This window comes from Leptosomus discolor, chromosome 22 (assembly GCF_034619465.1).
Source record: "Leptosomus discolor isolate bLepDis1 chromosome 22, bLepDis1.hap2, whole genome shotgun sequence".
In the NCBI taxonomy this organism is placed as follows: domain Eukaryota; kingdom Metazoa; phylum Chordata; class Aves; order Leptosomiformes; family Leptosomidae; genus Leptosomus; species Leptosomus discolor.
The window spans coordinates 3220040-3240090 of NC_141412.1; the positions used below are offsets into that span (position 1 = coordinate 3220040).

Sequence of the window (20051 nt, forward strand, 5' to 3'; positions counted from 1 at the left end):
CCTGCCTTCTCTGGGGCTGGGGCACAGGTTCTGCCTTGCTGCTGCAGGGCAGTCAGTGAATCAGGTGAACCACAGGATGGGTACAAGATATGGTGGAAATGTTTGGGCTTGGGCTGTCCTCGGCAGGAAAAGGAGATCCCAGTCTTATTCTGCTTTCTCTGCTACGCAGTAACATCATCGTGTTCCCCAGGGAACTCCAGCAGGCCCTCATCCCCCGGCAGTGCACTCCATGCTAGCAGCCCCAGCACAGCCCAGAGCAACTCCAAAGCTGCAATGAACTCATCCGGTTTCAACTCTTCAGGGTAAGGCAGCAGGGGCTCACAGCTTGCTCCTTGGAAAGGGCATCGGAGGGCTTGGGAGAAAAGCAATAGGACCTTAGAGAAGAAGGTGCAAGCCCTTAGAGACTCCAGCAATGCGGAGCTACCTGGTGGCACGTTCTTACATGAAGCTTCACATCTAACCTGAAGCTTCTTGGGATATGGCTATTTTTCTGCTTGAAGACAAGTAGTAAATCAAGTTTTGCCTGAAAAACTCTGCTGGTTAAAAAAAGAAAAAAAAGAAAAAAAGAAAAAAAAACAAACAACCACAAAACACCCCAAACCAACCAAAAACATGAATAGAAACACCAGCCATAAGTACTGTCCTAAACTAACTCCTTGCGTGGAGGAAGCAGAGGAAGGCTTATTTTGCTGTTTCTGCTTGGATAACCCCTCCCACAGCCAATTTTCTCTCCTGCAGTGCCACCCAGAGAGCTCTGCTGCACAGTAACTATTCCACTGTGGCAAAGGAAATGAGAATAAAGATTTTCCTCTGCCCTGCCTTTAGATGCTACAAAAGCATTAAGCCACAGGTATGGGCCCAGAGCCCTTCTGGTTATTTCACTGACTATGCCTCTGCCACACTCGGTGCTGCTCTCTCTGCACTTGTAGTTCCTGCTACATCGCATCAAAGATGCTGTGTTAGTAGGAAGGCAACAGAAAGCAGAGGGCGTTACCCATAGCTGCTGGGCTTTCTGAGTCATGGATCATCCGGTGTCATGAATCAGACCTCTTCTTACGTGGAGGAAGTCTAACAGTCAGGTAGTATGCTGAATCACGAGCATAATGGAAGATGTTGCTTAGAAAGACAGGGGGTTTGCTATGAGCTTACTATAAGAGCAAAGGATCATTTGTGGGCTGCCAAGTCGAAGTAAGGTTACAAACAGAATAATAATGATTTTTATTAAAAGGGGAAACTGTTAACAACATGGCAATTGTAGCTCTTATTCCCTGTGTTGCAAACAGATCTTGGTACCGATGGAATCAACCTACCTACCTCCACTGAGATGACTCCTCCATCACATCTAAAAGAAGCTCTGACTTCTAGCTATGGACCAGCTTCTCTAGGAACAATGCTTGGGGCAACATCTGGTGTTCCAGTGCCTTCAAAATGCTGCCAAATGAAGGTCTTGTTTAAGGGAACCCATAGCAGCAGAACTCTCCAGGGACTCAAACTGCAGCTGACCTTCCCCAAGGATTCTCAATGCCAACAGTGACATCATAATACTCTTCCAGGCATTCACTTCAAGAATGGGCCCTTGCTTAGCACTATTAGCATGAAACACTGCCCTCTGCTTGCAAATCTCTGAATTCACACTGGATTGCCTGGCAATCGCTAATCTGGAAGGATTTCTATGTCAGGACCCTCTTTTCCCCTCACTCATTTCAGAGCTTCCCATAAGAAGGGTCTATCATGCTGTTACTATCACGCACACATACCAAAAACCCCCAAACTGAGCCGAGGTTACCCAGTTCATTTCACCAGAGACCTGTGTCTAGATGTGAGCCTTGGTTTTTCAATAGACTGCCAAGGTCAATGGCACTGTGCTTTATCCACTGTCAAACTTGCTTTGCTTTGAGCCATTCTGCTCTGTTTCTAAAGGTGCTTTTTTTCTTTCTTTCTTTTTTTTTTTTTTTTCCTTTTAATTAAGTATTTTAGAGCCTTCATATTTTTTCCTTTTTAAAAAATTGTTGTCTTTTGCAAAATTTGTGTCCAGGTCTTGTTATTGTCACAGCTGGCCTCACTGCCCCACTGGAGGACGTCACTGTTTGAAAACCTTGGGTGAACTTCTGACTCCGTCGAACACAAAAGCAGCTTGTGTTGATTTGATGGGACAAGGATTAGTCTTGACTTTCCCTTCCTTCTTTTATTCATCCTTTGGGTTTTATCTGATACCAAACGAAACCAACCTCTCTGGAGTAGAGGTGTGCATGTGTTCTGGTCTTTCCTGAATTGTAAGTAATGTAGCCTGCCTGTTCTCTGCAGCATGCTCTTCTGTTCCTGGGAGGACAAGTTGTATTGCTCAGGTGTGAATCTTGAGGTTTGTGTGTGCAGATGTTTCTTAATTTCATGAGATGCCAAAGTGTACGAAACTTCACTTTTCATAGCATATCACCAGGGAAATTGTTACTTTGCAACTCTCCACTTGAAAAGAGGTAGATATTTAATTTTGTTAAAGTAGACTTGAGTAATACAAATTCCTGGTCAGGTTGTCTATGGGTACAAGTAATTAATTCAGTGGAACTAGAGAAAATGAGTATCTGGTTCACAGATTGTAAATAGACGTTTTTGAATAGTAGTCCTTTTTTCTGATGGCTTTTTTTTTTTTTTTTTTTAGGTAAATGTGAGTTGTTCTTTTTTTTTTTTTTTTTTTTTTTTTTTTTTAAAGTAAAAATTATCCTTCATCACTTCGGGGGGGAAAAAAATATTGGATCCATTGTTTCTTATCATACTCATCCAGTCCTGTGTGATGAATTATTGCTATAGGGAGTCTGTGGACCTTAAGAGTTTATCAGCTACCTTCACACAAAGTATCGAGCCCTACATGCACATTGTATATAGAACTGCATTTGTTGCTTTGAGTGAGGTTTTGTTATAGAAGCAGACACTGATAATAATGAGAGAGGACTGGAAAAGATAAGTTAACATTTCTTGAAAAGTGGAAATCAAGAAAAATATTTCTTTTTTTAAAATACTAAAATAAATTTTTTTTCAAAATGTTCTAACACAAAAAAGGGAGAAACTGTATTTCTGTTTCCTGGATTTCCTGAATTAAACATGACAGCTTTTTCTATGGTGTGCCTTAATCACAGGATTTTTGATGAAAAACCAAATTCTCCTCCAGCCAAGAGAAGGGTACTACAACAGTATTTTGAAACAACTATGCTATGCCAATTGCATTTAAACTCAGCTGGTTGTTCCCTGGGTCAGCTGCAGGGACGGATCACGCCAACGTGCCCTCCCTGTGCAAACTGACCCCTGCCATTTGCCTCCATGCATTTGCTCATAACGGTGGGCTATCAAAATGAGCTACGGCAAGCTCTGGAGACAGAGAGCAATACCTGCTTGGCTCCCCTCCAGCACTGGCTCTGTCCTGCTGGAAAAGCCTGCACGATTGCTGCCAAACACTAACAGTGGAGATGTCTAGAAAGGAATGCACTCACATATACCCAACCTGGGACTGGTACAGTCTTTATTCACACACAAGATCTTTGTTAATGGATAGAGGATTGTGGTTGATACTATATTTAAGTCTTTTGCCTGATTAATTTCCACTAATTTCATGTAAGCAGATGAGTTAAATAGGCTGGGAGGCTGGTGGGGTGAGACTAAGGGATCTGTACTAAAATGGTGGATGGTAGTGGAAAGAGGAATGAACAAATCAGCAGAAATTTGTTTTGCTTTTTAACTAAAACATGCCAGTGTTTTGTCGGTTTTGTTGGAAAGAAACCTTTCCAGAATCCTGTTTCTCCCTTATCTGGTCCAAAAGATTAGGGAAAAAAGTATACGTTTACATGGAAATTCCAAGTCTGTCATAGTTTTAAAAAAATCAGTTCCAAAACCAAATCATTGACCTGTACTCATGTGCAGATAAATTGTGTGGGAGAAGAATTTTCCTCTCCTGTCCCTGGCTGGGATTGCATGCTAAGATGAGCCAGTGCACATTGACGACTCAATCATACCTGCCATGGCTGAACCCTGCCAGGTGCATTGCTGTGGGCTTGAGCCCTTGGAGAAGAGATGCTGCAAGTCCTAAGGGAGAGGTGTAGGTGGTACCTGGCAAATTCATAACCTCTCCCTCAGGGAGCTGCCTCTACTCTCGGGCTTTTCGCTGAAACACCTCGCTCCAGCTCCTGTGAGGGCTGGCCAACGCTGTGGGAGGAGGATGGAGGATGAGACAAACAATCTGTTTTCATGCCTGAGAAGTGATTTGCATGTGACTGTTCACTGGGTGTGCTGCAACCCTGTGAATAAAGTCAGCAGGATCTGGATTTTGACCAAACAGCAGCCCTGGCCACGGATGAAAAAGAGGGGTGGCTGCCTGTCGCTCTGTAATTACGAAGACCCCTTAAGAAGCTTCTGGCTTTTTGAGCAATAATTTTACAATCCTTGTTCAAAGCCAGTTCTGTATGAAAAAGATGTTCAGGTGGCATGAAGGGATTTTGCTCCAGCCTCTCCCTCCTGAGATATAGACCTTAAAATTAATACTCTACATAATGGAAGTAAGTGCATCACAGGATGGCACACTGCTAAGGCAATGACCCTCCCTCTCTCTCTCTCAGTTTTTTTTCTTCTTCCTATTTTTTTTTTTTTTTTAAATTTTGGCCATTATGAATACTTAAAGGTTAGCAGATAGGAAGAACAAATTTAAACCACTGATCTGCACCTTTGGGACACCCTATCTTATTTTACTTCCTGCACAACCTTTGACAAGTGACTTAATCCCCATTAGGTGATGGTGATGATAATCCTTCCCTTCTTCCAATCCTCAACTTGTGCTAAATAGCATAGTTCACCAACAATGAACTTTACAGCTGATTCTGCTGCCAGCCATCACAGAAGACTTTTATTACACTGACCCCCAGCAAAGCTGTAGCTTCCAGCTCGTTTCTACTGTGAAAAATCTCGTTATTTCGTAGATTGTAAGTAAGTACTTAAAAGCTCAGAAGTAACTATTCTGATTGCCTTTGTAAACCTAGCCTGCAAATTTTACCCAGTAATTCCTGCCTTAATCCTATAGCTAGTAGCTGAGCTGTAACTTGGCTATTGATTTTAGAGTCAGTTGCATTTGCTAAAGGCTCCCAGAGGTTTGTGAACCTCCTTGTCAAAAGAGGTAAAAAATAAAGTTGTGAAAGTCAGCTAATTATTTACAAAAATATATTTACAAGTTGCTGTGCATGTATACACTCTTATAGTATAGAGGTACATTAAGATCAAAATGTGGCTCTTAACTGACAAGGACTATTCCATTTAATTTTCAGAAATTCCTCTAAGTAATTTGCTTCCACAAAAGCAGCACTGCATAAATTTTCGAATATTATTTCTGAGAGCTGGGAGGGAAATTACCAACGTATTAAATGCTGAATAACGGATCTGCACATTAGTATTGCAGCTGAGATCAATCCTCAGCTGTGCCAGGTGTTGTGCAAACACATCGTGAGAGTTGACGTCCACTGAAAAGTTTATAAACACAGTAACAAGCCTCTCAAATTTATTGGTCCCGAGTAGGAAAACAAACACTAGCAGCTTGCTTGTTTCACAAGAAGCTACAGTTGGAAGGGAAAGGTCTTCATCCCCCTGTCTTCTAGGAATACTTCCAGTCTCACACGAGTGATGAAAAATATACAGATCAGGAAATTCCAGCTTTCCAAGACTAAGAGTCACCTCCCAAAGTCATAAATAAACAATGCAGGGAGCAATTGCTCACAAGCAGATGTGCCTCACAGTGTCCATAAGGACTCATGTAATCTCCTTGAACAACCTGATCTGCTACCAAAGCAGCCCTTGTGCCTGAACAGTCTCCACACTCTCTGTCCCTATTCTTCTCTTGAGGAGAAGAGCTCTTCTGCCTCTCCACCTGAAGCATCAGTTATGTGCATCCCAGGTGCGAGTGGAGAGCCAGCTGTCAGCTGACTCGCTGTCCAAACACACCTCCGTGGGGCCCATCGCTATCGCTTGTGAGTATAATGGGTGCAACCCCATTCATCTTCTATTTTATCTGCCGTTTGATGATTCACAAGCTCTCTGGAAAAATAAGTCAGCCCCTACGCAGCTCCAAAATCAAATAAAGGACAAGTTATGCCTTTGGAAGTTATGGTCTGTCTGTAGGTACACCTCTCTCTCCAGTATCTGCTGTTCTCAGCCAGAGATAACTGACCTGGCATCCTCAGAATATAAAATGGACAAATGCTCCCGACTTTCCTCTCTGCATGTAGGAGATGCACATCAAGGTCGCCTTTCTGCTTTTCAGCTGTAGCAACTCCAGAGCTCTTAAGCAAGTGTGCAGACCGGGTAGGAGGTGGGGTACATCCATAATGTTTAGCAGTGCCCAAGTTCAAGCAAGACTGGGAAGGGCTTGAAAATTAACAATTTGCTGTTGGTATTTAATTTCTTTATTTTTTGTTCTTCTCTCTTTCCTTCTCTGCTTTCTGTCTGTGAGGAGAGCGAGTGCAAGCTGGGAGAACAGGGCTCTGTTCCTTGCCCTTCCCAGCTTTTCCTGTGGCCTGAAGGGAGACTTAGAGCATTTCTAAGTGTCCAAAGGATCCCATCAAGTGCCCTCATCATTCCTGATGTTCACAGCCTTGGGACTTACAGTCCTGGTAGAATTAGCATAGATCCTAACACTCCAATACAACGCCTTGAGTAGCTGAGCTTAAATTCAGGCCCACCTTTACAGATGCCAGCAGAGAGCTGCAGTGGGACCCCGTTTCTCCATGCTGGGGTGTCCCTGCCTGCCCAGCCTGTGGGCTTGCTTCAGAGCAGGGGCCAAAATGCTGGTAAAGGAGAGAAAAATCAGGAAGTATTAGCTCAAATATAAGAGCAACCTATAACCTACAATCCAACTAGAAGCATACTTTAACATGTTACCAGAGCTTTTATAGAACAGAGAAACATCCTATGGAGTGCAGCACACACAACAGACCTAAGCGACCATAGCTGAGGCCTCTCGTGGTCTGTTTGATTGGTTTCACTTCCAGCGTAGAGCTCTTTGGCTGTAGGGAAGGTTTGGTTGTGTGGGACTCCCAACCTCCTTTAGACAGTTTTTAAAGCAAGTTGAATGAACAGAAACTACATGGCACTGACACCGAGTTGGCTGTCAGGGCTGGGAGGAAAGCAGGCCCTTTCCTGGTTACTCACTCCTGCCTCTGCCTGGCCCTGGTGCTGGGCCCCAGCTCAGCTCCACGCTCACTCGTCCTGTTCTGCCTGTTCTGTGTCACATCTCCCCGCGCATCCCACACCACTCCCCAGCTCTGGACCCAAGCAGTCCCAAACTTGCTGACCCTTGTCTCAGCCTCCCCTCCACGCGGTCAGCACAGGACACCACCAAGGTGAGGGCATCGTAAGCCCACCTACCCAGCCTCTGTTTTCAAAACCAAGTACAAAACTTGAAAGAGGACACTTCTTAAAAACTCAACAACAACAAGAGGACAAAAGCACCTCCCCTCTTGCCTGATTCAGCTTTATTCTCCACTTTATTCACCTTCATCAGGGAGAAAAACATGCAGCCAAATTAAAGTCTGGGAACACTTTGGGACAGACTCTCACAGTCCTTATTTCTCCCCTTCCCCGCACAGTGTGCCCTCCCCCGTGCCCCGCAGCCGTGCTGCTCGCATCCCTTTTCCCCTCCGCGGTAGGTACGCGGGGCAGCGCAAACGCGGAGGGAGGGGGGGGGGCGGAGGAGCAGGAGCTGCCCAGCGGGGGCTCGGGGCGGGGGGAGCCGCCTCCGGGGGCGCGGAGAGCTGCGGCGGGGCGGGGAGACCCTCCCCGGCAGGAGCTGCCCCGGCCGGAGCCGGGGGCGGGGAGGGAGGGAAGATAAAAGCCTCCCGGTGCGCGGTGGCACCGCCTCCCTCCGCGGGCAGCACCGCAGCCCGGCGGCCCGTCCCGGGCGCTCACAGCCGGAGAGGGGCAGGCGGCAGCGGCGGCCGGGCCGGGGTAAGGAGCGGGCGGGGAGGGGGCGCCTGTTCTGCCCCCAGCCCCGTGCCGCGCTGGGGAAGGGGGGTCCCGGTCCTCCCGGGGGTCCCGGCCCCTCGCCGCTCTGTCCACCGGCATCCGAGAGCGAGCGGCGGCCAGGGAGGGCTGAGGCGCTTTGGGTCGGGGGGTGCTGGGGTCTTGTCTTTCCCCGAGCACGTTAGGGCCGTGGTGACGAGGAGGGGCTTTGCGGGGAGGTGGTGCTACGGCAGGCCTGAGGAGAGCAGTATGGGAAGGGCACAAGGTGTGTTTTGGTGTGGTGGTTTGGTTTGCTTGGTTTGTTTTCCTTGTGTGTCTTTTGGGTTTGGTTCTTTGCTTTGGTTTTTTTTTTTGTTTGTTTGGTTGGGGTTTTTTGGTTTTTTTTTTTCCCTTTGGGATTTCCGTGGATGGGCTGGGGTGGATACTGAGGCAGGTAGTCTGGAGGAACGCCCCTTGCCGTAAGGGCTGCTGTGCTCGTAATGTCCTCGCTCTCTGTTCAGCAGGATGGTTTCCATCGTTCTCGAGGTGACCTGCAGCCTTGTTTCCTGGCTGTTTCTGTATGCCTGCTTCTGCCACTGGAACAAGCAGCGTTCCTATGAGTGGAGCTGTCGCTTGGTCACCCTGCTACATGGGGTGATTGTCACCTGCCTCTCTGGTTATGTTGCTCTCTTCGATGGCCCCTGGCCTCTGACCCATGCAGGTATGTTTGGAGTCACCCTGACACACGTCCTTGTCATGCAGTGCAGACATCCCTGGTTCTGTTACAGGTGGAGTGCAGGGCTGATTCCTTCAGTTGTCTGCTCTCTTATGTGTATGTTTTTGGGACAGGATTTTATTTAACTCCCTTGCTTCTTCTCCAGCCCTTATCATTTCTTACTCTTAATATTTTGTTGGTGTTTTTTATCAGTGTACATATTCAAAGTTTTCAGGCAGGCAGCTTATTGCAGCATTAGGTCTATCAATATGTTGAGAATAGACTAAGTGCTGTTCGCATCTTTAAGGATGTAATAACTCCTGGCATTTGGCTGTGGTGTTTTGTTTGCTGTTTTCTATCATTAAATCTCAAACAGTTTTGCTGGGGGGGGTGTCAAGCTTTCCACCCCTACTTTCTAAAAGAGTGGAGAGAAAAAGAGGAACAGAAGTGTGGCAGAATGGGAGGGTGCGCTAGGCAGGCTGAAGTGTAAAAGGAGAGCAGAACCAGACATCCAAGCTTCCAGGCTGGGACTTGGCCCATAGAATAAGGCTGGAAAGTAAGGAGGAAAGGGGCATACTCACAACCTGTATTGCTCCATGTTGTAGAACAATGCCTCAAATAAGACCCCAGGCTTACGTACGTCTTTCATTTCAGGTTCTCCAAACACATCTCTTCAGATCCATGTGCTGTCCCTGACCTTGGGTTATTTTATCTTTGACCTGGGCTGGTGCCTATATTTCCAGACAGAGGGGGACCTAATGCTGTTCCATCACACGCTGAGCATCTGTGGCATGATCATGGTGCTGGGGCTTGGAAAGTCTGCTACAGAAGTCAATGCTGTTGTATTTGTTAGCGAGATCACCAACCCACTGCTCCAGACCCGCTGGTTTCTGCGGGAAATGGGACGTTACCACACTTTCCTGGGAGAGGTGGTGGATTTCTTCTTTGTGTTCCTCTTCCTGGTGCTGCGAATCGGGGGAGGAGCTTTGATCATGTATGCGATGGTGACATCCCCCGATCCCAGCTGGCTCCTCAAGGCTGGAGGCCTGGCCATGTACGTTGTATCTTTGGGGTTCATGGTTGAAATCTGCCGCTTTGTCAGGAGGAAAATGCTGAAAAAATACTGTTCCTGGAGAAGCCTGAGGATTATGAATGCACCTGTGAAAACTAATGGGCACTTGAGAGCTCATTAATGGGCTGTGGATGACAGTCCCTTGGGCTACAGTCCTGGCTACTGAAGCCTATTCCTGTGAAACCTCCTAAAAGAGATGTGGAATTGACTTTCTGGCATGGGTGCTGCTCTGCTACCCCTGGAGATGAAGGAGCACAGGAAGGCTGATGGAAGAGAAGATTGAGTGGAAATCTGAGGAACCTGTCATGTCTACTGAACTCTGATTCCTTGACTTCTCCAGCAGTGGTACAGCCTCAAGGAGGGAGGCAAGGCCATACCTATTCAGTCTGCAACCAATAATTGCACAGTCTGTATGTTCTGTAGTCATTTTGGAAGTAGAATTATTTTTACAGTGTAAAAATCAAACCTGAAAAATCCCATCTTCCTGCCAGTGGGACTGGGTAGAGGTGTGGCCTAGCAAAGATTTACTGAGCCTCACTCTGCCTTAATCCTGGAGTCAGACAATATGCTTGACTGAAGTACTCTGAAAGCCTCTGAACAAGATTCAGGTGCTTGCAGGGGTATAGTAGAATTGTCCTTTGAGTGTGTGAAGTGATGGTACCTGAGGTGAGGCAATGTTTTACCTCATTGTTTTTAATGATACATTTCTTTTTTTTTTTTTAAATACTTGGAGCAGTATGACTTCACTGGGATTGACTCAGGCCCCTGCAAACAAATCAAGCATTAGACTTGTGCCAATAAACTCTGTAAGCAGGTATTCACCTAGCCTTGGATTGTTTTGGAAAAAAAAACCAACAAACAAACAAAACAACAAACCAACAAATCAGGCATTTTGTGGGTGAGAGGTGATAAGAGCTTTGTCTGAATGCGCTTTCTGTTCTGGGCTCATTGACAAGCCACTTAAGCTGAATGCATGGCTAACAAGTCTAGTATGCAACTGTATTTTCAGGGGTGACAGTAATGTTTAGGCAAATCTCAGTGTAACATGTGCTCCATACCAGCAGGTCTTGGAGTATGGACCAGTTCTCTTGTTTTCTTTACCTCTCAAAATTGTGTTCTGACATTTCCCCTGGGGTTTTAATGTGAATTTCCCTCTGTTTAAGGCTGCAGTTCAGATTTACTGTCCCATAAAAGCCTTGCTTACAGCTGAGAAACAAATGGCCTTGTGTTGCCCTCAGGCTTAGCAAGGCTGGTTGCCTTTCCTTCTGTTCAAAGACCTTGTTCAGAGGAGCTTCTTGATGGAGCTAAAGAGCCCTTGAAACAGCCCATGTGGTTGTTGCTCAAGTGAGGTGTCACTACTAGGAATACAGCTGCTGTGGTGATGCAGCCTTACTAGCTCCTCCATGCCTCTTGTCTCACTAACTTTGGCACTGTTTGGGGCAGACACCTGCCTTGGCTGGTGGTTAGAATAAGGTGTTTGGAGAGATTAAAAATGACATGAAATAGCCTAACTTTTGACATGCCCTCTGAATGCATTGCAGCTGTGAATCCAGGCAACTTAGCAGCCTAGTATGTTTATAGAAACAGGAGCCTTGCATTCCTGGTAGGTTGCCAGCATGGCTCTGAGGGGCCTGGCTGTGAGGTGTGAACTCTGGCAAGAGTCACTGTGCTCTTCCAAAAACTTCTATGAGTGATGAGACTTCTAATAAAGTTATGCCCTTTTTTTTAAAAAAAAAAAAATTGCTGTAATGTTCTTTTATTCTGGGTCTTAAGGAGGCAACTGAAGTTAATACTGAGGAAAACAGGCTTGAGGGTAGTGTAAGCATGCTAAGGCTAGTAGTTGCTGACAAAGTTCTAGCTTATGTCCTCTGTGCAGTTCAGGAAGGAGTGAGCTGGTGGGAGAACAAGCACAGACTGAGCCATGTGCTCTGGGGCTCAGGCTTGAGGTGTGAAGGTCAGATGAAGGTCAGCTGAAGCTCAGATCTGTGGCTAATGTACCCATGACCTGCCTTGCCAATGAGTCATGGTCAATGTCACAGGGAGCTTAACAATGGGCCTTTAAACGGAGGTGTTTGCTCTTGATGGACACAAGGTCACGGGGTGTGGTGGTTTGGTGGCTGGCAGGGTTTTGGCACGGTTTTGGTTAGCGGGGCCAGGTAGCTACAGAGGTGGCTCCTGTAAAAGGCTTGGAGAAGCTCCTCCTGGCTGTAGGCAAGGCCAGAACAAGGGCACCTCTGCCAATAACTATTTAAGAGTGAATGAAGCTGTTGATTGTGTCTCCTTGTTCTGTTTGTGTTGGTGAGCGAAGGGGGATGGGAGAGGGACAACCATGCAGACAGCCAGAGCAGTGAGGAAGGAGAGGGGGAGCTGTGCCGGTGGAAAGATTCCCCTGTGGCCCATGGTGGGGTGTCAGGTTGAGCCCCTGCCAAGCATGGAGATCAGCGGTGGCCCAGAGGTTGGCCTCTAGCCTGCGGAGGGGTCTGAGCCTGAAGCAGACCATGATTCTGCACTGGAGCAGCCTGTGCAGCCCCGGGAGGGACCTGCGCTGGGGCAGCTCTGGGGAGCTGCAGCCCTGTGGGAAGGACTCATGTTGGGGGAGCTGGTGGAGGACTGTCTGCCTGAGGGGGACCCCACGGTGGGGCAGGGGAGAGCTGGGAGGAGCCCTCTCCCTGAGGGGGAAGGAGCAGTGGAGACATCTTGTGTCAGACAGACTGTAACCCCCGTTCCCTGCCCCTGCGCTGCTGGGGGGGAAGAGGGAGGGAGCAGAGGTGAGCCCAGGGAGACCGGGGGGGGGGGGGGGGGGGGGGGGCGGGGAGGTGTGTTGTATTTAAGACATGGTTATATCTCTCATTTTCCTTGATGGTGTGGTTGTTTTGTATTAAATGTGTGTTGTTATCCCCAAGTTGAGTCTGTCTTTTGCCCAGGACCATAACTGGTGAGCGAGCCTTCCCTGTCCTTTGTCTCGATCCTCAAGCCTTTTTGGTTGTGTTTTCTCCTCCACATCCCTCAGGGGATGGGGTGGGGGTGAGTGAGTGGCTGCATGGTGCTTTTGAAGCCAGCTGGGTAGGCTCAAACCATGACACAGGGTAAGTTAAATTCTGGTCATGGCCTATGTTGCGGGTGCCTTTTTTTTCTCTGCAGCACCAATGCCTTTGTTGCTGTGTTTCACCCTAGGAATGATCAATGCAGAGGCTTGAGTTGCAAGGTGGTTTGTCTGTGCTATCTTTGGAGAAGCAAGTGAAAGTGTGAGAAAACCTGTGGTGTTATGAGATGACCTAAGCCCCTGCTGAGTGGCTGTTCCCAGCTGAGAACCTGATACGATGGGCCAGGACTCTGCTGTCTGGAGTGGAAGTGGGTCTGGGCTTGACTTCCCACAAGAAAACTCTCTTCAGCTGAGGGGCTGGAACCCAGTGCACCCCGCTTGCTTGCATGCAAAACAGAACTGGTGGTAGTTACCCTGTGAGATCTGAAGCCAAGGTAGTGCCCTCAGGTGGTTATACATCATGTCTCATCTAAGGATAGTTTTAGTGTTAAACCCTCTAATGTGATGCTAGAAAAGCATCTGGCTCCACCCTCAATATCCATCCCATTGGATTTCTTATTTGCTAACATTTCAACAAATGTGATTTTTAATACAGGTGTCTGACTTTTATCTGTAAAATATCCCTGAGGGCTTTCACAGTCACAAAAAGCAATAATCAGTCTTGGCCTATCACTGAGGAAGGCTGTTGGACTCTTGTGCATTGCTAGTTCTTGTATATTTCCAATTTCTTTTTGGACAAGATGTTTCCCAGTGTTGGCAAGCTAGTATGATCTGTGCCCCTTTCAGTGTTGTAAGCTCTGGTTAGAATAGGTACAGAAAGAAGACAAGGAGAAAGTACGTACTGCTGAGGGAGGGTGTAGCTATACTAAAATGGGTAGTAGTGTGCAAATAACTGTTAGCAGAGGTTCCTGTCCTGAGCTGTTTTGCTGAATGCTATTCATCTGCAGGCAAAATAAGCCAGTGCAACTCAGCCTGCCTATTTAAATGGCTGATTCTGCACAAAGCAAACAAGAAAATGAGCGTATAAGCTGCACCTAACTTCTGGTAAAATCCACTGGGAGATGATTTAACTTGCCACCTTGCATCTCACTGGATGCAAATTTTGCACATTGTGTGATCTAGAACGAAAAACCCTACAACTCCTCTGTGTTCTGCCTCAGGCATTAAGTGGTCCTTCCCCTGTTAGGACTTCCAGAGTGCTCTTCAGTGACCATCTCTGTTATTCTTCCTGGCTGCTCAGTTTCTGTGCTGTGAGTCAACATTTACCGTGTGCTTTCTGTCAACACTCTTCTTTAGCCTAAGCTAAATATTAGAACAACTCCATCTCAGTTGTCGTTGAGGTTATTGGAGGGGGGCTGGTCCCTGGTCCAGCAAAGGTGGAGGAAACCACCTTTGAGATGAGACCTAAGATTTCTCAGACAAGCAAATGCACTATTAGTGCTAGTGAGGATGTAGTGTTGAAATGGATGAAGGATGAACATCTTGTAGCAATAAGAACGTGTGCCTGGCCAGACCTGGAAAAGACAGATACCCAGTTGAAAACAGGCTTGTTACAAGTGCTGTAAGAGGCAGGACGAGCCACTCCCCCATCTGTATTTCGAAAGGTAGCACTTGACAGGATGAAGGGGGGGGGGGGGAAGCCTGTTTCTGGGTGTGAGAGATTGTTTTGATTGCAACTTACAACAAGAGTGTGTTGGTTGGAGGAACATTTTTGTAAGCTACTTCAGGTGTCCTGCATAAGCTCTGGATTTCGCTACTCATGCAGGAGAGAGAAAAGATATGGTTTAGCACTGAATGCTTGTAGTGAGAAGAAATTGCTGGGCTTTGTAACTGCTGCATAAGCACTGGATGAGAGTGTATGTTTAGGGCAGGGCCGTGTGCTTTCCCAACTTGCTGAAGCTGCATGCTCTGCGCTGTGCCTGGGTGATACACCCCGCGGGGTACGTTACCTCGAAGCTGGTGCTATACCGACACAGCTCTGCAAGGTTTGTGGAAGAGTCGGTTCGCATCAGGCGCTGCCTGGGTGTGGGCAAAGCAAGCCGGCGTCTGCCGGCAGCCGTGTGGTCACGCGTGTTTATCTGTCAGACACGGGAGATGATTGAAGCGGGTCGTGGGTGCGTGGGACGGGTTTCCCGTGCCCGCAGGCTAAAGCGATGCTCTTGTGTGCGGCGTGCGTGCCCGCTGCGAACGTGACCGGCCTCTTGTTCTGGGAGCAACAACCTGTGGGGCATCGAACCGAGGCCCTCCCCGCCCGACCGGCGCGCCTGCAGACGGCTTACGGCGGCCGGGGCCAGCCCCGGAGGCCGGCGGCCTCTCGGCTGGGCGCGGGAGGGATGCGCAGCGGGGCCGCGGCGGCGCCGGGGGGGGGCCCGCTGCCCGGCCTCGCCTTCCCGCGGCCCTTGCCGTCCCTCCTCCCCGCCAGCAGGTGCCCCTCGGCCGCCGGCCGATCGCCGCCGCCGCCGCTTCCTCTTCCCGGGCGCCGGGGGGCGGCGGAGGCGCGGCGCCGGGCCGGCGCCAGCAGCCGCGTCCCTCCAGGTGGGTGCGGGGAGCCGGGGAGGCCCCGGGAGGGCTGCGGGAGCCGCGGCGAGGGGAAGGGCCTGGGCCTGCGGCCGCCGGGCGCTCGCCGGCCGTGCCCGCGCCTCGGGGCGCGCAGCTTCCCCCGCGGGCGGCGGCCGGGGCCCGGCCCCGCTGGCCGGGAGGCGCTGGAGGAGAGCGGGGCCGGTTCGTCGCCAGGCCCGCGGGCGGGGGGGGGAGGCCCCGGGGCGGGTGCGGGGGCGGCAGCATCCCGGGGAGGAAGGCTGCTGGCCGCGGGCGGGCTCGGGTCGGCTGGCAGGCTGTGTCCGTGGTGCGGGGCGCGTTGTTCGGTCTCTCTGGGCTCCTCTGTTCTCTCGTTTGTACCAACAAGGAAAAAAAAAAAAAAAAAAGATAACGGTGCTTTGGTGGGGGTGCCCATCTGGTTTTTAATCTCTTCTGGAGAGAGCAGGGCTGTTCTGGACCAGGTTTTTAGGCACATGTAGTTATCGTAGAGCCTGCTTTCGCTTGTGACCCGATTGCAACTGGTGGTACGAATTATTATAACTACGGATGTTTTTAAAGGATATTGACCTTTCCAGTGTGTGGGGACAGGCATAGTTCACAGTTGCAATATGTATTCTCTATGCTAATGACAAATGTTGAGCTCTGATGTACAGCTGGAAGATAGCCGGCTTCTGTCTTTGCAGGGGATGGGGAAACATCTTTTCATGAGTAGGTGTGGAAAACACCTCAAAATGTTTAAAAGGTCATTCCTCTTCCTTCTACACATCACAGTTCTTCCTGCCTTACCTGCGCTGACTCTAAATGTATACCGATTTCAGGTACCAGGGATGTCAATGGAAACCCCTCATCAGAGCAGTGAATCACATCCTCATTTCACTTCCCATGTTCCCAAGGCCTATTATAGCATAATGGTTTTGTTTACCCAGCCTCCTAAGTCATTCCTAGTAATATTTGCAACAGGCCAAACAGGAAGGTTGAGCATTGCAACTCAGACTCCTCATCACATGTAGTCCTTTTGGTGTTCTGAAGCCCTCAGTGAGCCGGTCAGCAGGTACTGGCAGGACCAGTGGTGCTTTTGCTGTTACACAGCTTGGAAACGCACGTATCCCAGAGCGTGACTCGGCTTCTTTTGATGCACTTCCCTGAATGCTCAGGAGTAATGAGACGCATCTTCTATTTCATGGAAAGGTATTATAAATATGAAGGAGGTGTAAATATTAAGAGTATTGTGTATTTGGGGGGCTTTTAGCGAGAAGAGCAGTGTCCTCCACAGATGTTTATGCACTGTAATTTTGTTCTGGCAATATGTCTTTTGCTTGTTTGAGAGATTCTGTATTGCACAGTGAGTGAGGGAAGGTGTGTAAAAGAAATACTGCTGAAAAAAATCTTCATGGGCATAGATTCTAATCCTTTTGCATCAAAAAGATTTGGAGGTCTTGGTAACAGAAAAGGTGAAATGAAGTCTGCAGTTAGGGAAGTTAAGTGGTTCTCACCTTGTCTCACTCCTCTTAGAACTGAAGAGGAGGGAGCATCCAGTGCCTTGCCCAGGGAAAATGTGAGGCAAGCGGGGGGCACTCGTGGAGTGCAGCCAGGGGTAGGAAAGGGACTGGCTGTGGGTACTTGGCTGCTCCCAAAGGTGCTGGGCTGCTTTATCCGATCACCGTTTGCTGCTGCTCTAATCTGACCTTTGTTCTCGCATGCTCATTGAGAAGCTTGACCTATATGTTGTTCCACTGGAAGTTTTCCTGGGGAGGACAAGGGGATTTTACAGTGGTTTTTTTGTTTGTTTGTTTGGTTGGTTGGGTTTTTTTTCCCCCCGAATTGTCCTGGAAATGTGTTAGTGCTGAAAGGTTAAAATTCAGTCGTGGGAGAAGATGGCAATGCCTTTGTGTTTCTCTTGACTGACTTGCAGTTGGCCACTGGTAAGATTGATTAGCAGTGGACCTAGCAAGAGACTGTGTGGTTCTGGGGTTTTCTTGGGTTTTTTTCTTTCAGGAGGGGAGGAATCAAGCTAGCAAACAGCATGACAGGATGAGTAGGTCAGGTGGGGCAACACAAGCAGACCAGTCAGATGCAGATATATAGGCAGGGAACTAAAACGAAGGGGCAGGCATAGCTCTGGATCAAAGCCTTATTGCTTGATGTGGCGCTCCTCAGCCTGTCCTTCAGGCAGTGCAGATGAGCACTAACATATTCCAGCAAATCCTGCATCATAGACTGGTTGGAGAAGTCCTCTGAGGTGTTTTACCAAGTTGTGGTATGTTTTCTGTTCAGCCAGGCTCGGAACTTGCTGCCTTACCAGGTCATTGCTTTCAATGACTCTTCCCACAACTGAGGTGACACTGGTGGGGGTCTGTGTGCTGGTGGCCACATGGTGAATCTGCCCTAATTCTCAATGATACACTTCTTTGATGTAAGCCTTTCCCCAGAGGAACTGCAGTTCCTCTGCATAAAAAAATTTGTCAGGAGCAAGCAATACTATCAGGAAACAGCACTGTAGTGCACTCAGTGCTGAGATGGTTACAGGTGAAATGCTGCACTGGGTTGTGCCAGCACTGCTGAAGGCTAGACCTTCTGATGCATTTTGTCTTTCCGTTCCTGTGACAGGATGCTGTTCCCCCTGCCTCTGCGCGTAGCCTGCAGTCTGCTTGCCTGGCTCTCTCTCTACGCTTGGTTCTGCCATCGCTACAAGCACCGGAGTTATGAATGGAGCTGCAGGCTGGTCACGCTGACCCATGGCATCCTTGCTACCTGTCTTTCTGCTTACATTGGCTTTATTGATGGTCCCTGGCCTTTGAGTCACCCGGGTAAGTAATGAAAGTTGGGGTCCCAAGTCCTCCAATGGGTGGTGGCACAAAGTGGGGTTCTCTTACCACCTCAGTATCCAGCCCACTTGAGGAATGATAACTGTAATGATATCTGAGCTGCTTTGTGGTGGAAAGTACTAGAGCAATGGAGAGACTGGTACTGTAGTTTGCTACTGTAATGGCTCTCCCCAGCTGCAGCCTGGCGGAGTGTGTGATCACGTTGTGTGGCCGTTACGTGTGCGCAGCTGTTAGACTGACAGCTCTAGTGTTGTGACTTGTCTGACTTCTCCAGCTGAGTTGAGTGCAAACTAATACCAGCCTTCCAGTGCTGAAGGTGAATACCCCTTCCCTGTCTTGGATCCTGCCTGCTTGTTGCCTCCGTGCTTTAAAGCTCTGTCGATGTCTTTGTGTTTCAGGATCACCAAACACAACTCTTCAGGTACATGTGCTGTGCCTTAGCTTGAGCTACTTCCTCTTCGACCTTTGTTGGTGTGTGTACTTCCAGACAGAGGGTGCCTTGATGCTGGCCCACCATCTGGTGAGCATCTTGGGCATCACAGCATCACTGGCACTTGGGGAGTCAGCTGCGGAGGTCAATGCCGTCATCTTTGGTAGTGAGATCACTAACCCGCTGCTGCAGGCCCGCTGGTTCCTGAAGGAGATGGGATGTTACCACAGTTTCACAGGCGATGTGGTGGATTTCTTCTTTGTGGTCCTCTTCACTGGGGTGCGGATTGGTGTGGGGGCCTGGCTGATGTACTGTGAGCTTGCTTCTCCCAAACCCAGGTGGTACATTAAGCTGGGTGGTGTCATCATGTACGCTGTCTCCTGGGTTTTCATGGTCAGCATCTGTCGCTTCGCTAGGAGGAAGAGCCTGAAGAAGTACCACGCTTGGAGGAGTCACAGGACTGATGAGTTATGTTTGCAAACTAATGGACATCTGAAAAACCACTGACTGGATGCTGAATAAAGACTTCCTCGAGTTCACAGTCTGGGAAGGAGGGGATTGTCCCTGAAATGCCACTGTCGGGAGAGAAGCCAACACATGTTAGCAATTCTGGAGCCAAATTTATCCCTGGCATAACTCCACTGAAATCCATGGAGCTATGCCATGGATTCGATGGACCTGCAGCGTTTGGCCTGGCAGAGGCTGGCTCAGTGTGTACGTAAGCATATGCTAAATGGTATGAGTGAAAGAAGGGCTGATTTTACAGACTGAACATAACTAGTCCGGCAGTGCAGGTGTAAATAGTAATGTTAGTAGCTAACTCCTCCAGCACTGGTAGAATCTTGGAAGAGAGGAGAAAATAACACTAGATCTTCATACTTAGTGTCCTGTACAGTCTAGACAGCTAGAGTGACTCTTCATACTGTTAGGAAGAAGCGTGTTCTAGTGTTTCATCAGAGTTGGGATTCCTGGCAATTACACCAACTCGTTATGTGACCTTGGGCAAGTCACGTAACTAACTCTGTGCCTAATTTCCCCATCTGTGAATTGGGGGTGATGGAGCTGATCCATCCGTGTTATGCACTTTCAGATCTTTACTTGAGAGGTGCTATATAAATACAAAATGATGGTTGTTACCTGCACTTTGTTCGTTAACCCTATGTTTCCTTTGGGAGAAACGATTTTGGTAGTTGAGCTAGATAGAGTGTGACTCTAGAAAGAATAGAATTTTAGGTAGGTCGTTGTTTCCTACCCTCTCTAATTCCTTTTAATAACTTATTTAATAACATATTGATAACTTATTTTTCAGTAGTGTCCAGAAGCTCTAGTCAGCACTGGCGCCTTGCAGAACTAGGTGCTCTGTGAATACACCCAAAGACACAGCCCTGAATGTGAAATGCTTTTCTGACTTTTTCCCTGTTCTTCATCCCTGACTCTTAAAACTCTGCCCACCCCCTCGAAGA

At 48.4% G+C, this 20051-nt stretch overlaps 3 protein-coding genes across 3 annotated transcripts in view; all 3 read left to right on the forward strand.

The window, feature by feature from the left end:
• POU2F3 (POU class 2 homeobox 3) overlaps positions 1–1323 on the forward strand; it is a 41918-nt gene extending 40595 nt beyond the window's left edge. The window contains exons 13-14 of the mRNA XM_086476855.1: positions 170–302; positions 1284–1323. Of these exons, the coding sequence (XP_086332981.1) occupies positions 170–302; positions 1284–1323 (173 nt within the window). The remainder of the gene's footprint in view (positions 1–169; positions 303–1283) is intronic.
• Positions 1324–8490: 7167 nt separating this feature from the next.
• Positions 8491–9873, forward strand: TLCD5 (TLC domain containing 5). The gene is made up of 2 exons (XM_009958719.2): positions 8491–8686; positions 9335–9873. Exons 1-2 carry the CDS (start codon positions 8491–8493, stop codon positions 9871–9873), a joined length of 735 nt encoding a protein of 244 aa, XP_009957021.2.
• Positions 9874–17941: 8068 nt separating this feature from the next.
• On the forward strand, positions 17942–19095 carry LOC104341978 (TLC domain-containing protein 5). The gene is made up of 2 exons (XM_009947137.1): positions 17942–18140; positions 18557–19095. The coding sequence occupies exons 1-2, from the start codon at positions 17942–17944 to the stop codon at positions 19093–19095; spliced, it is 738 nt and encodes a 245-aa protein (XP_009945439.1).
• Positions 19096–20051: the final 956 nt, after the last annotated feature.

Excerpts from the sequence above, each read along its gene's own strand:
- LOC104341978 (XM_009947137.1), top strand. The coding sequence starts at position 17,942 with ATGCTGTTCCCCCTGCCTCTGCGCGTAGCCTGCAGTCTGCTTGCCTGG. Across the intron at positions 18,141-18,556 it reads CTGGCCTTTGAGTCACCCGG|GATCACCAAACACAACTCTT; the intron begins GTAAGTAATGAA and ends TTTGTGTTTCAG.
- TLCD5 (XM_009958719.2), top strand. The coding sequence starts at position 8,491 with ATGGTTTCCATCGTTCTCGAGGTGACCTGCAGCCTTGTTTCCTGGCTG. Across the intron at positions 8,687-9,334 it reads CTGGCCTCTGACCCATGCAG|GTTCTCCAAACACATCTCTT; the intron begins GTATGTTTGGAG and ends CTTTCATTTCAG.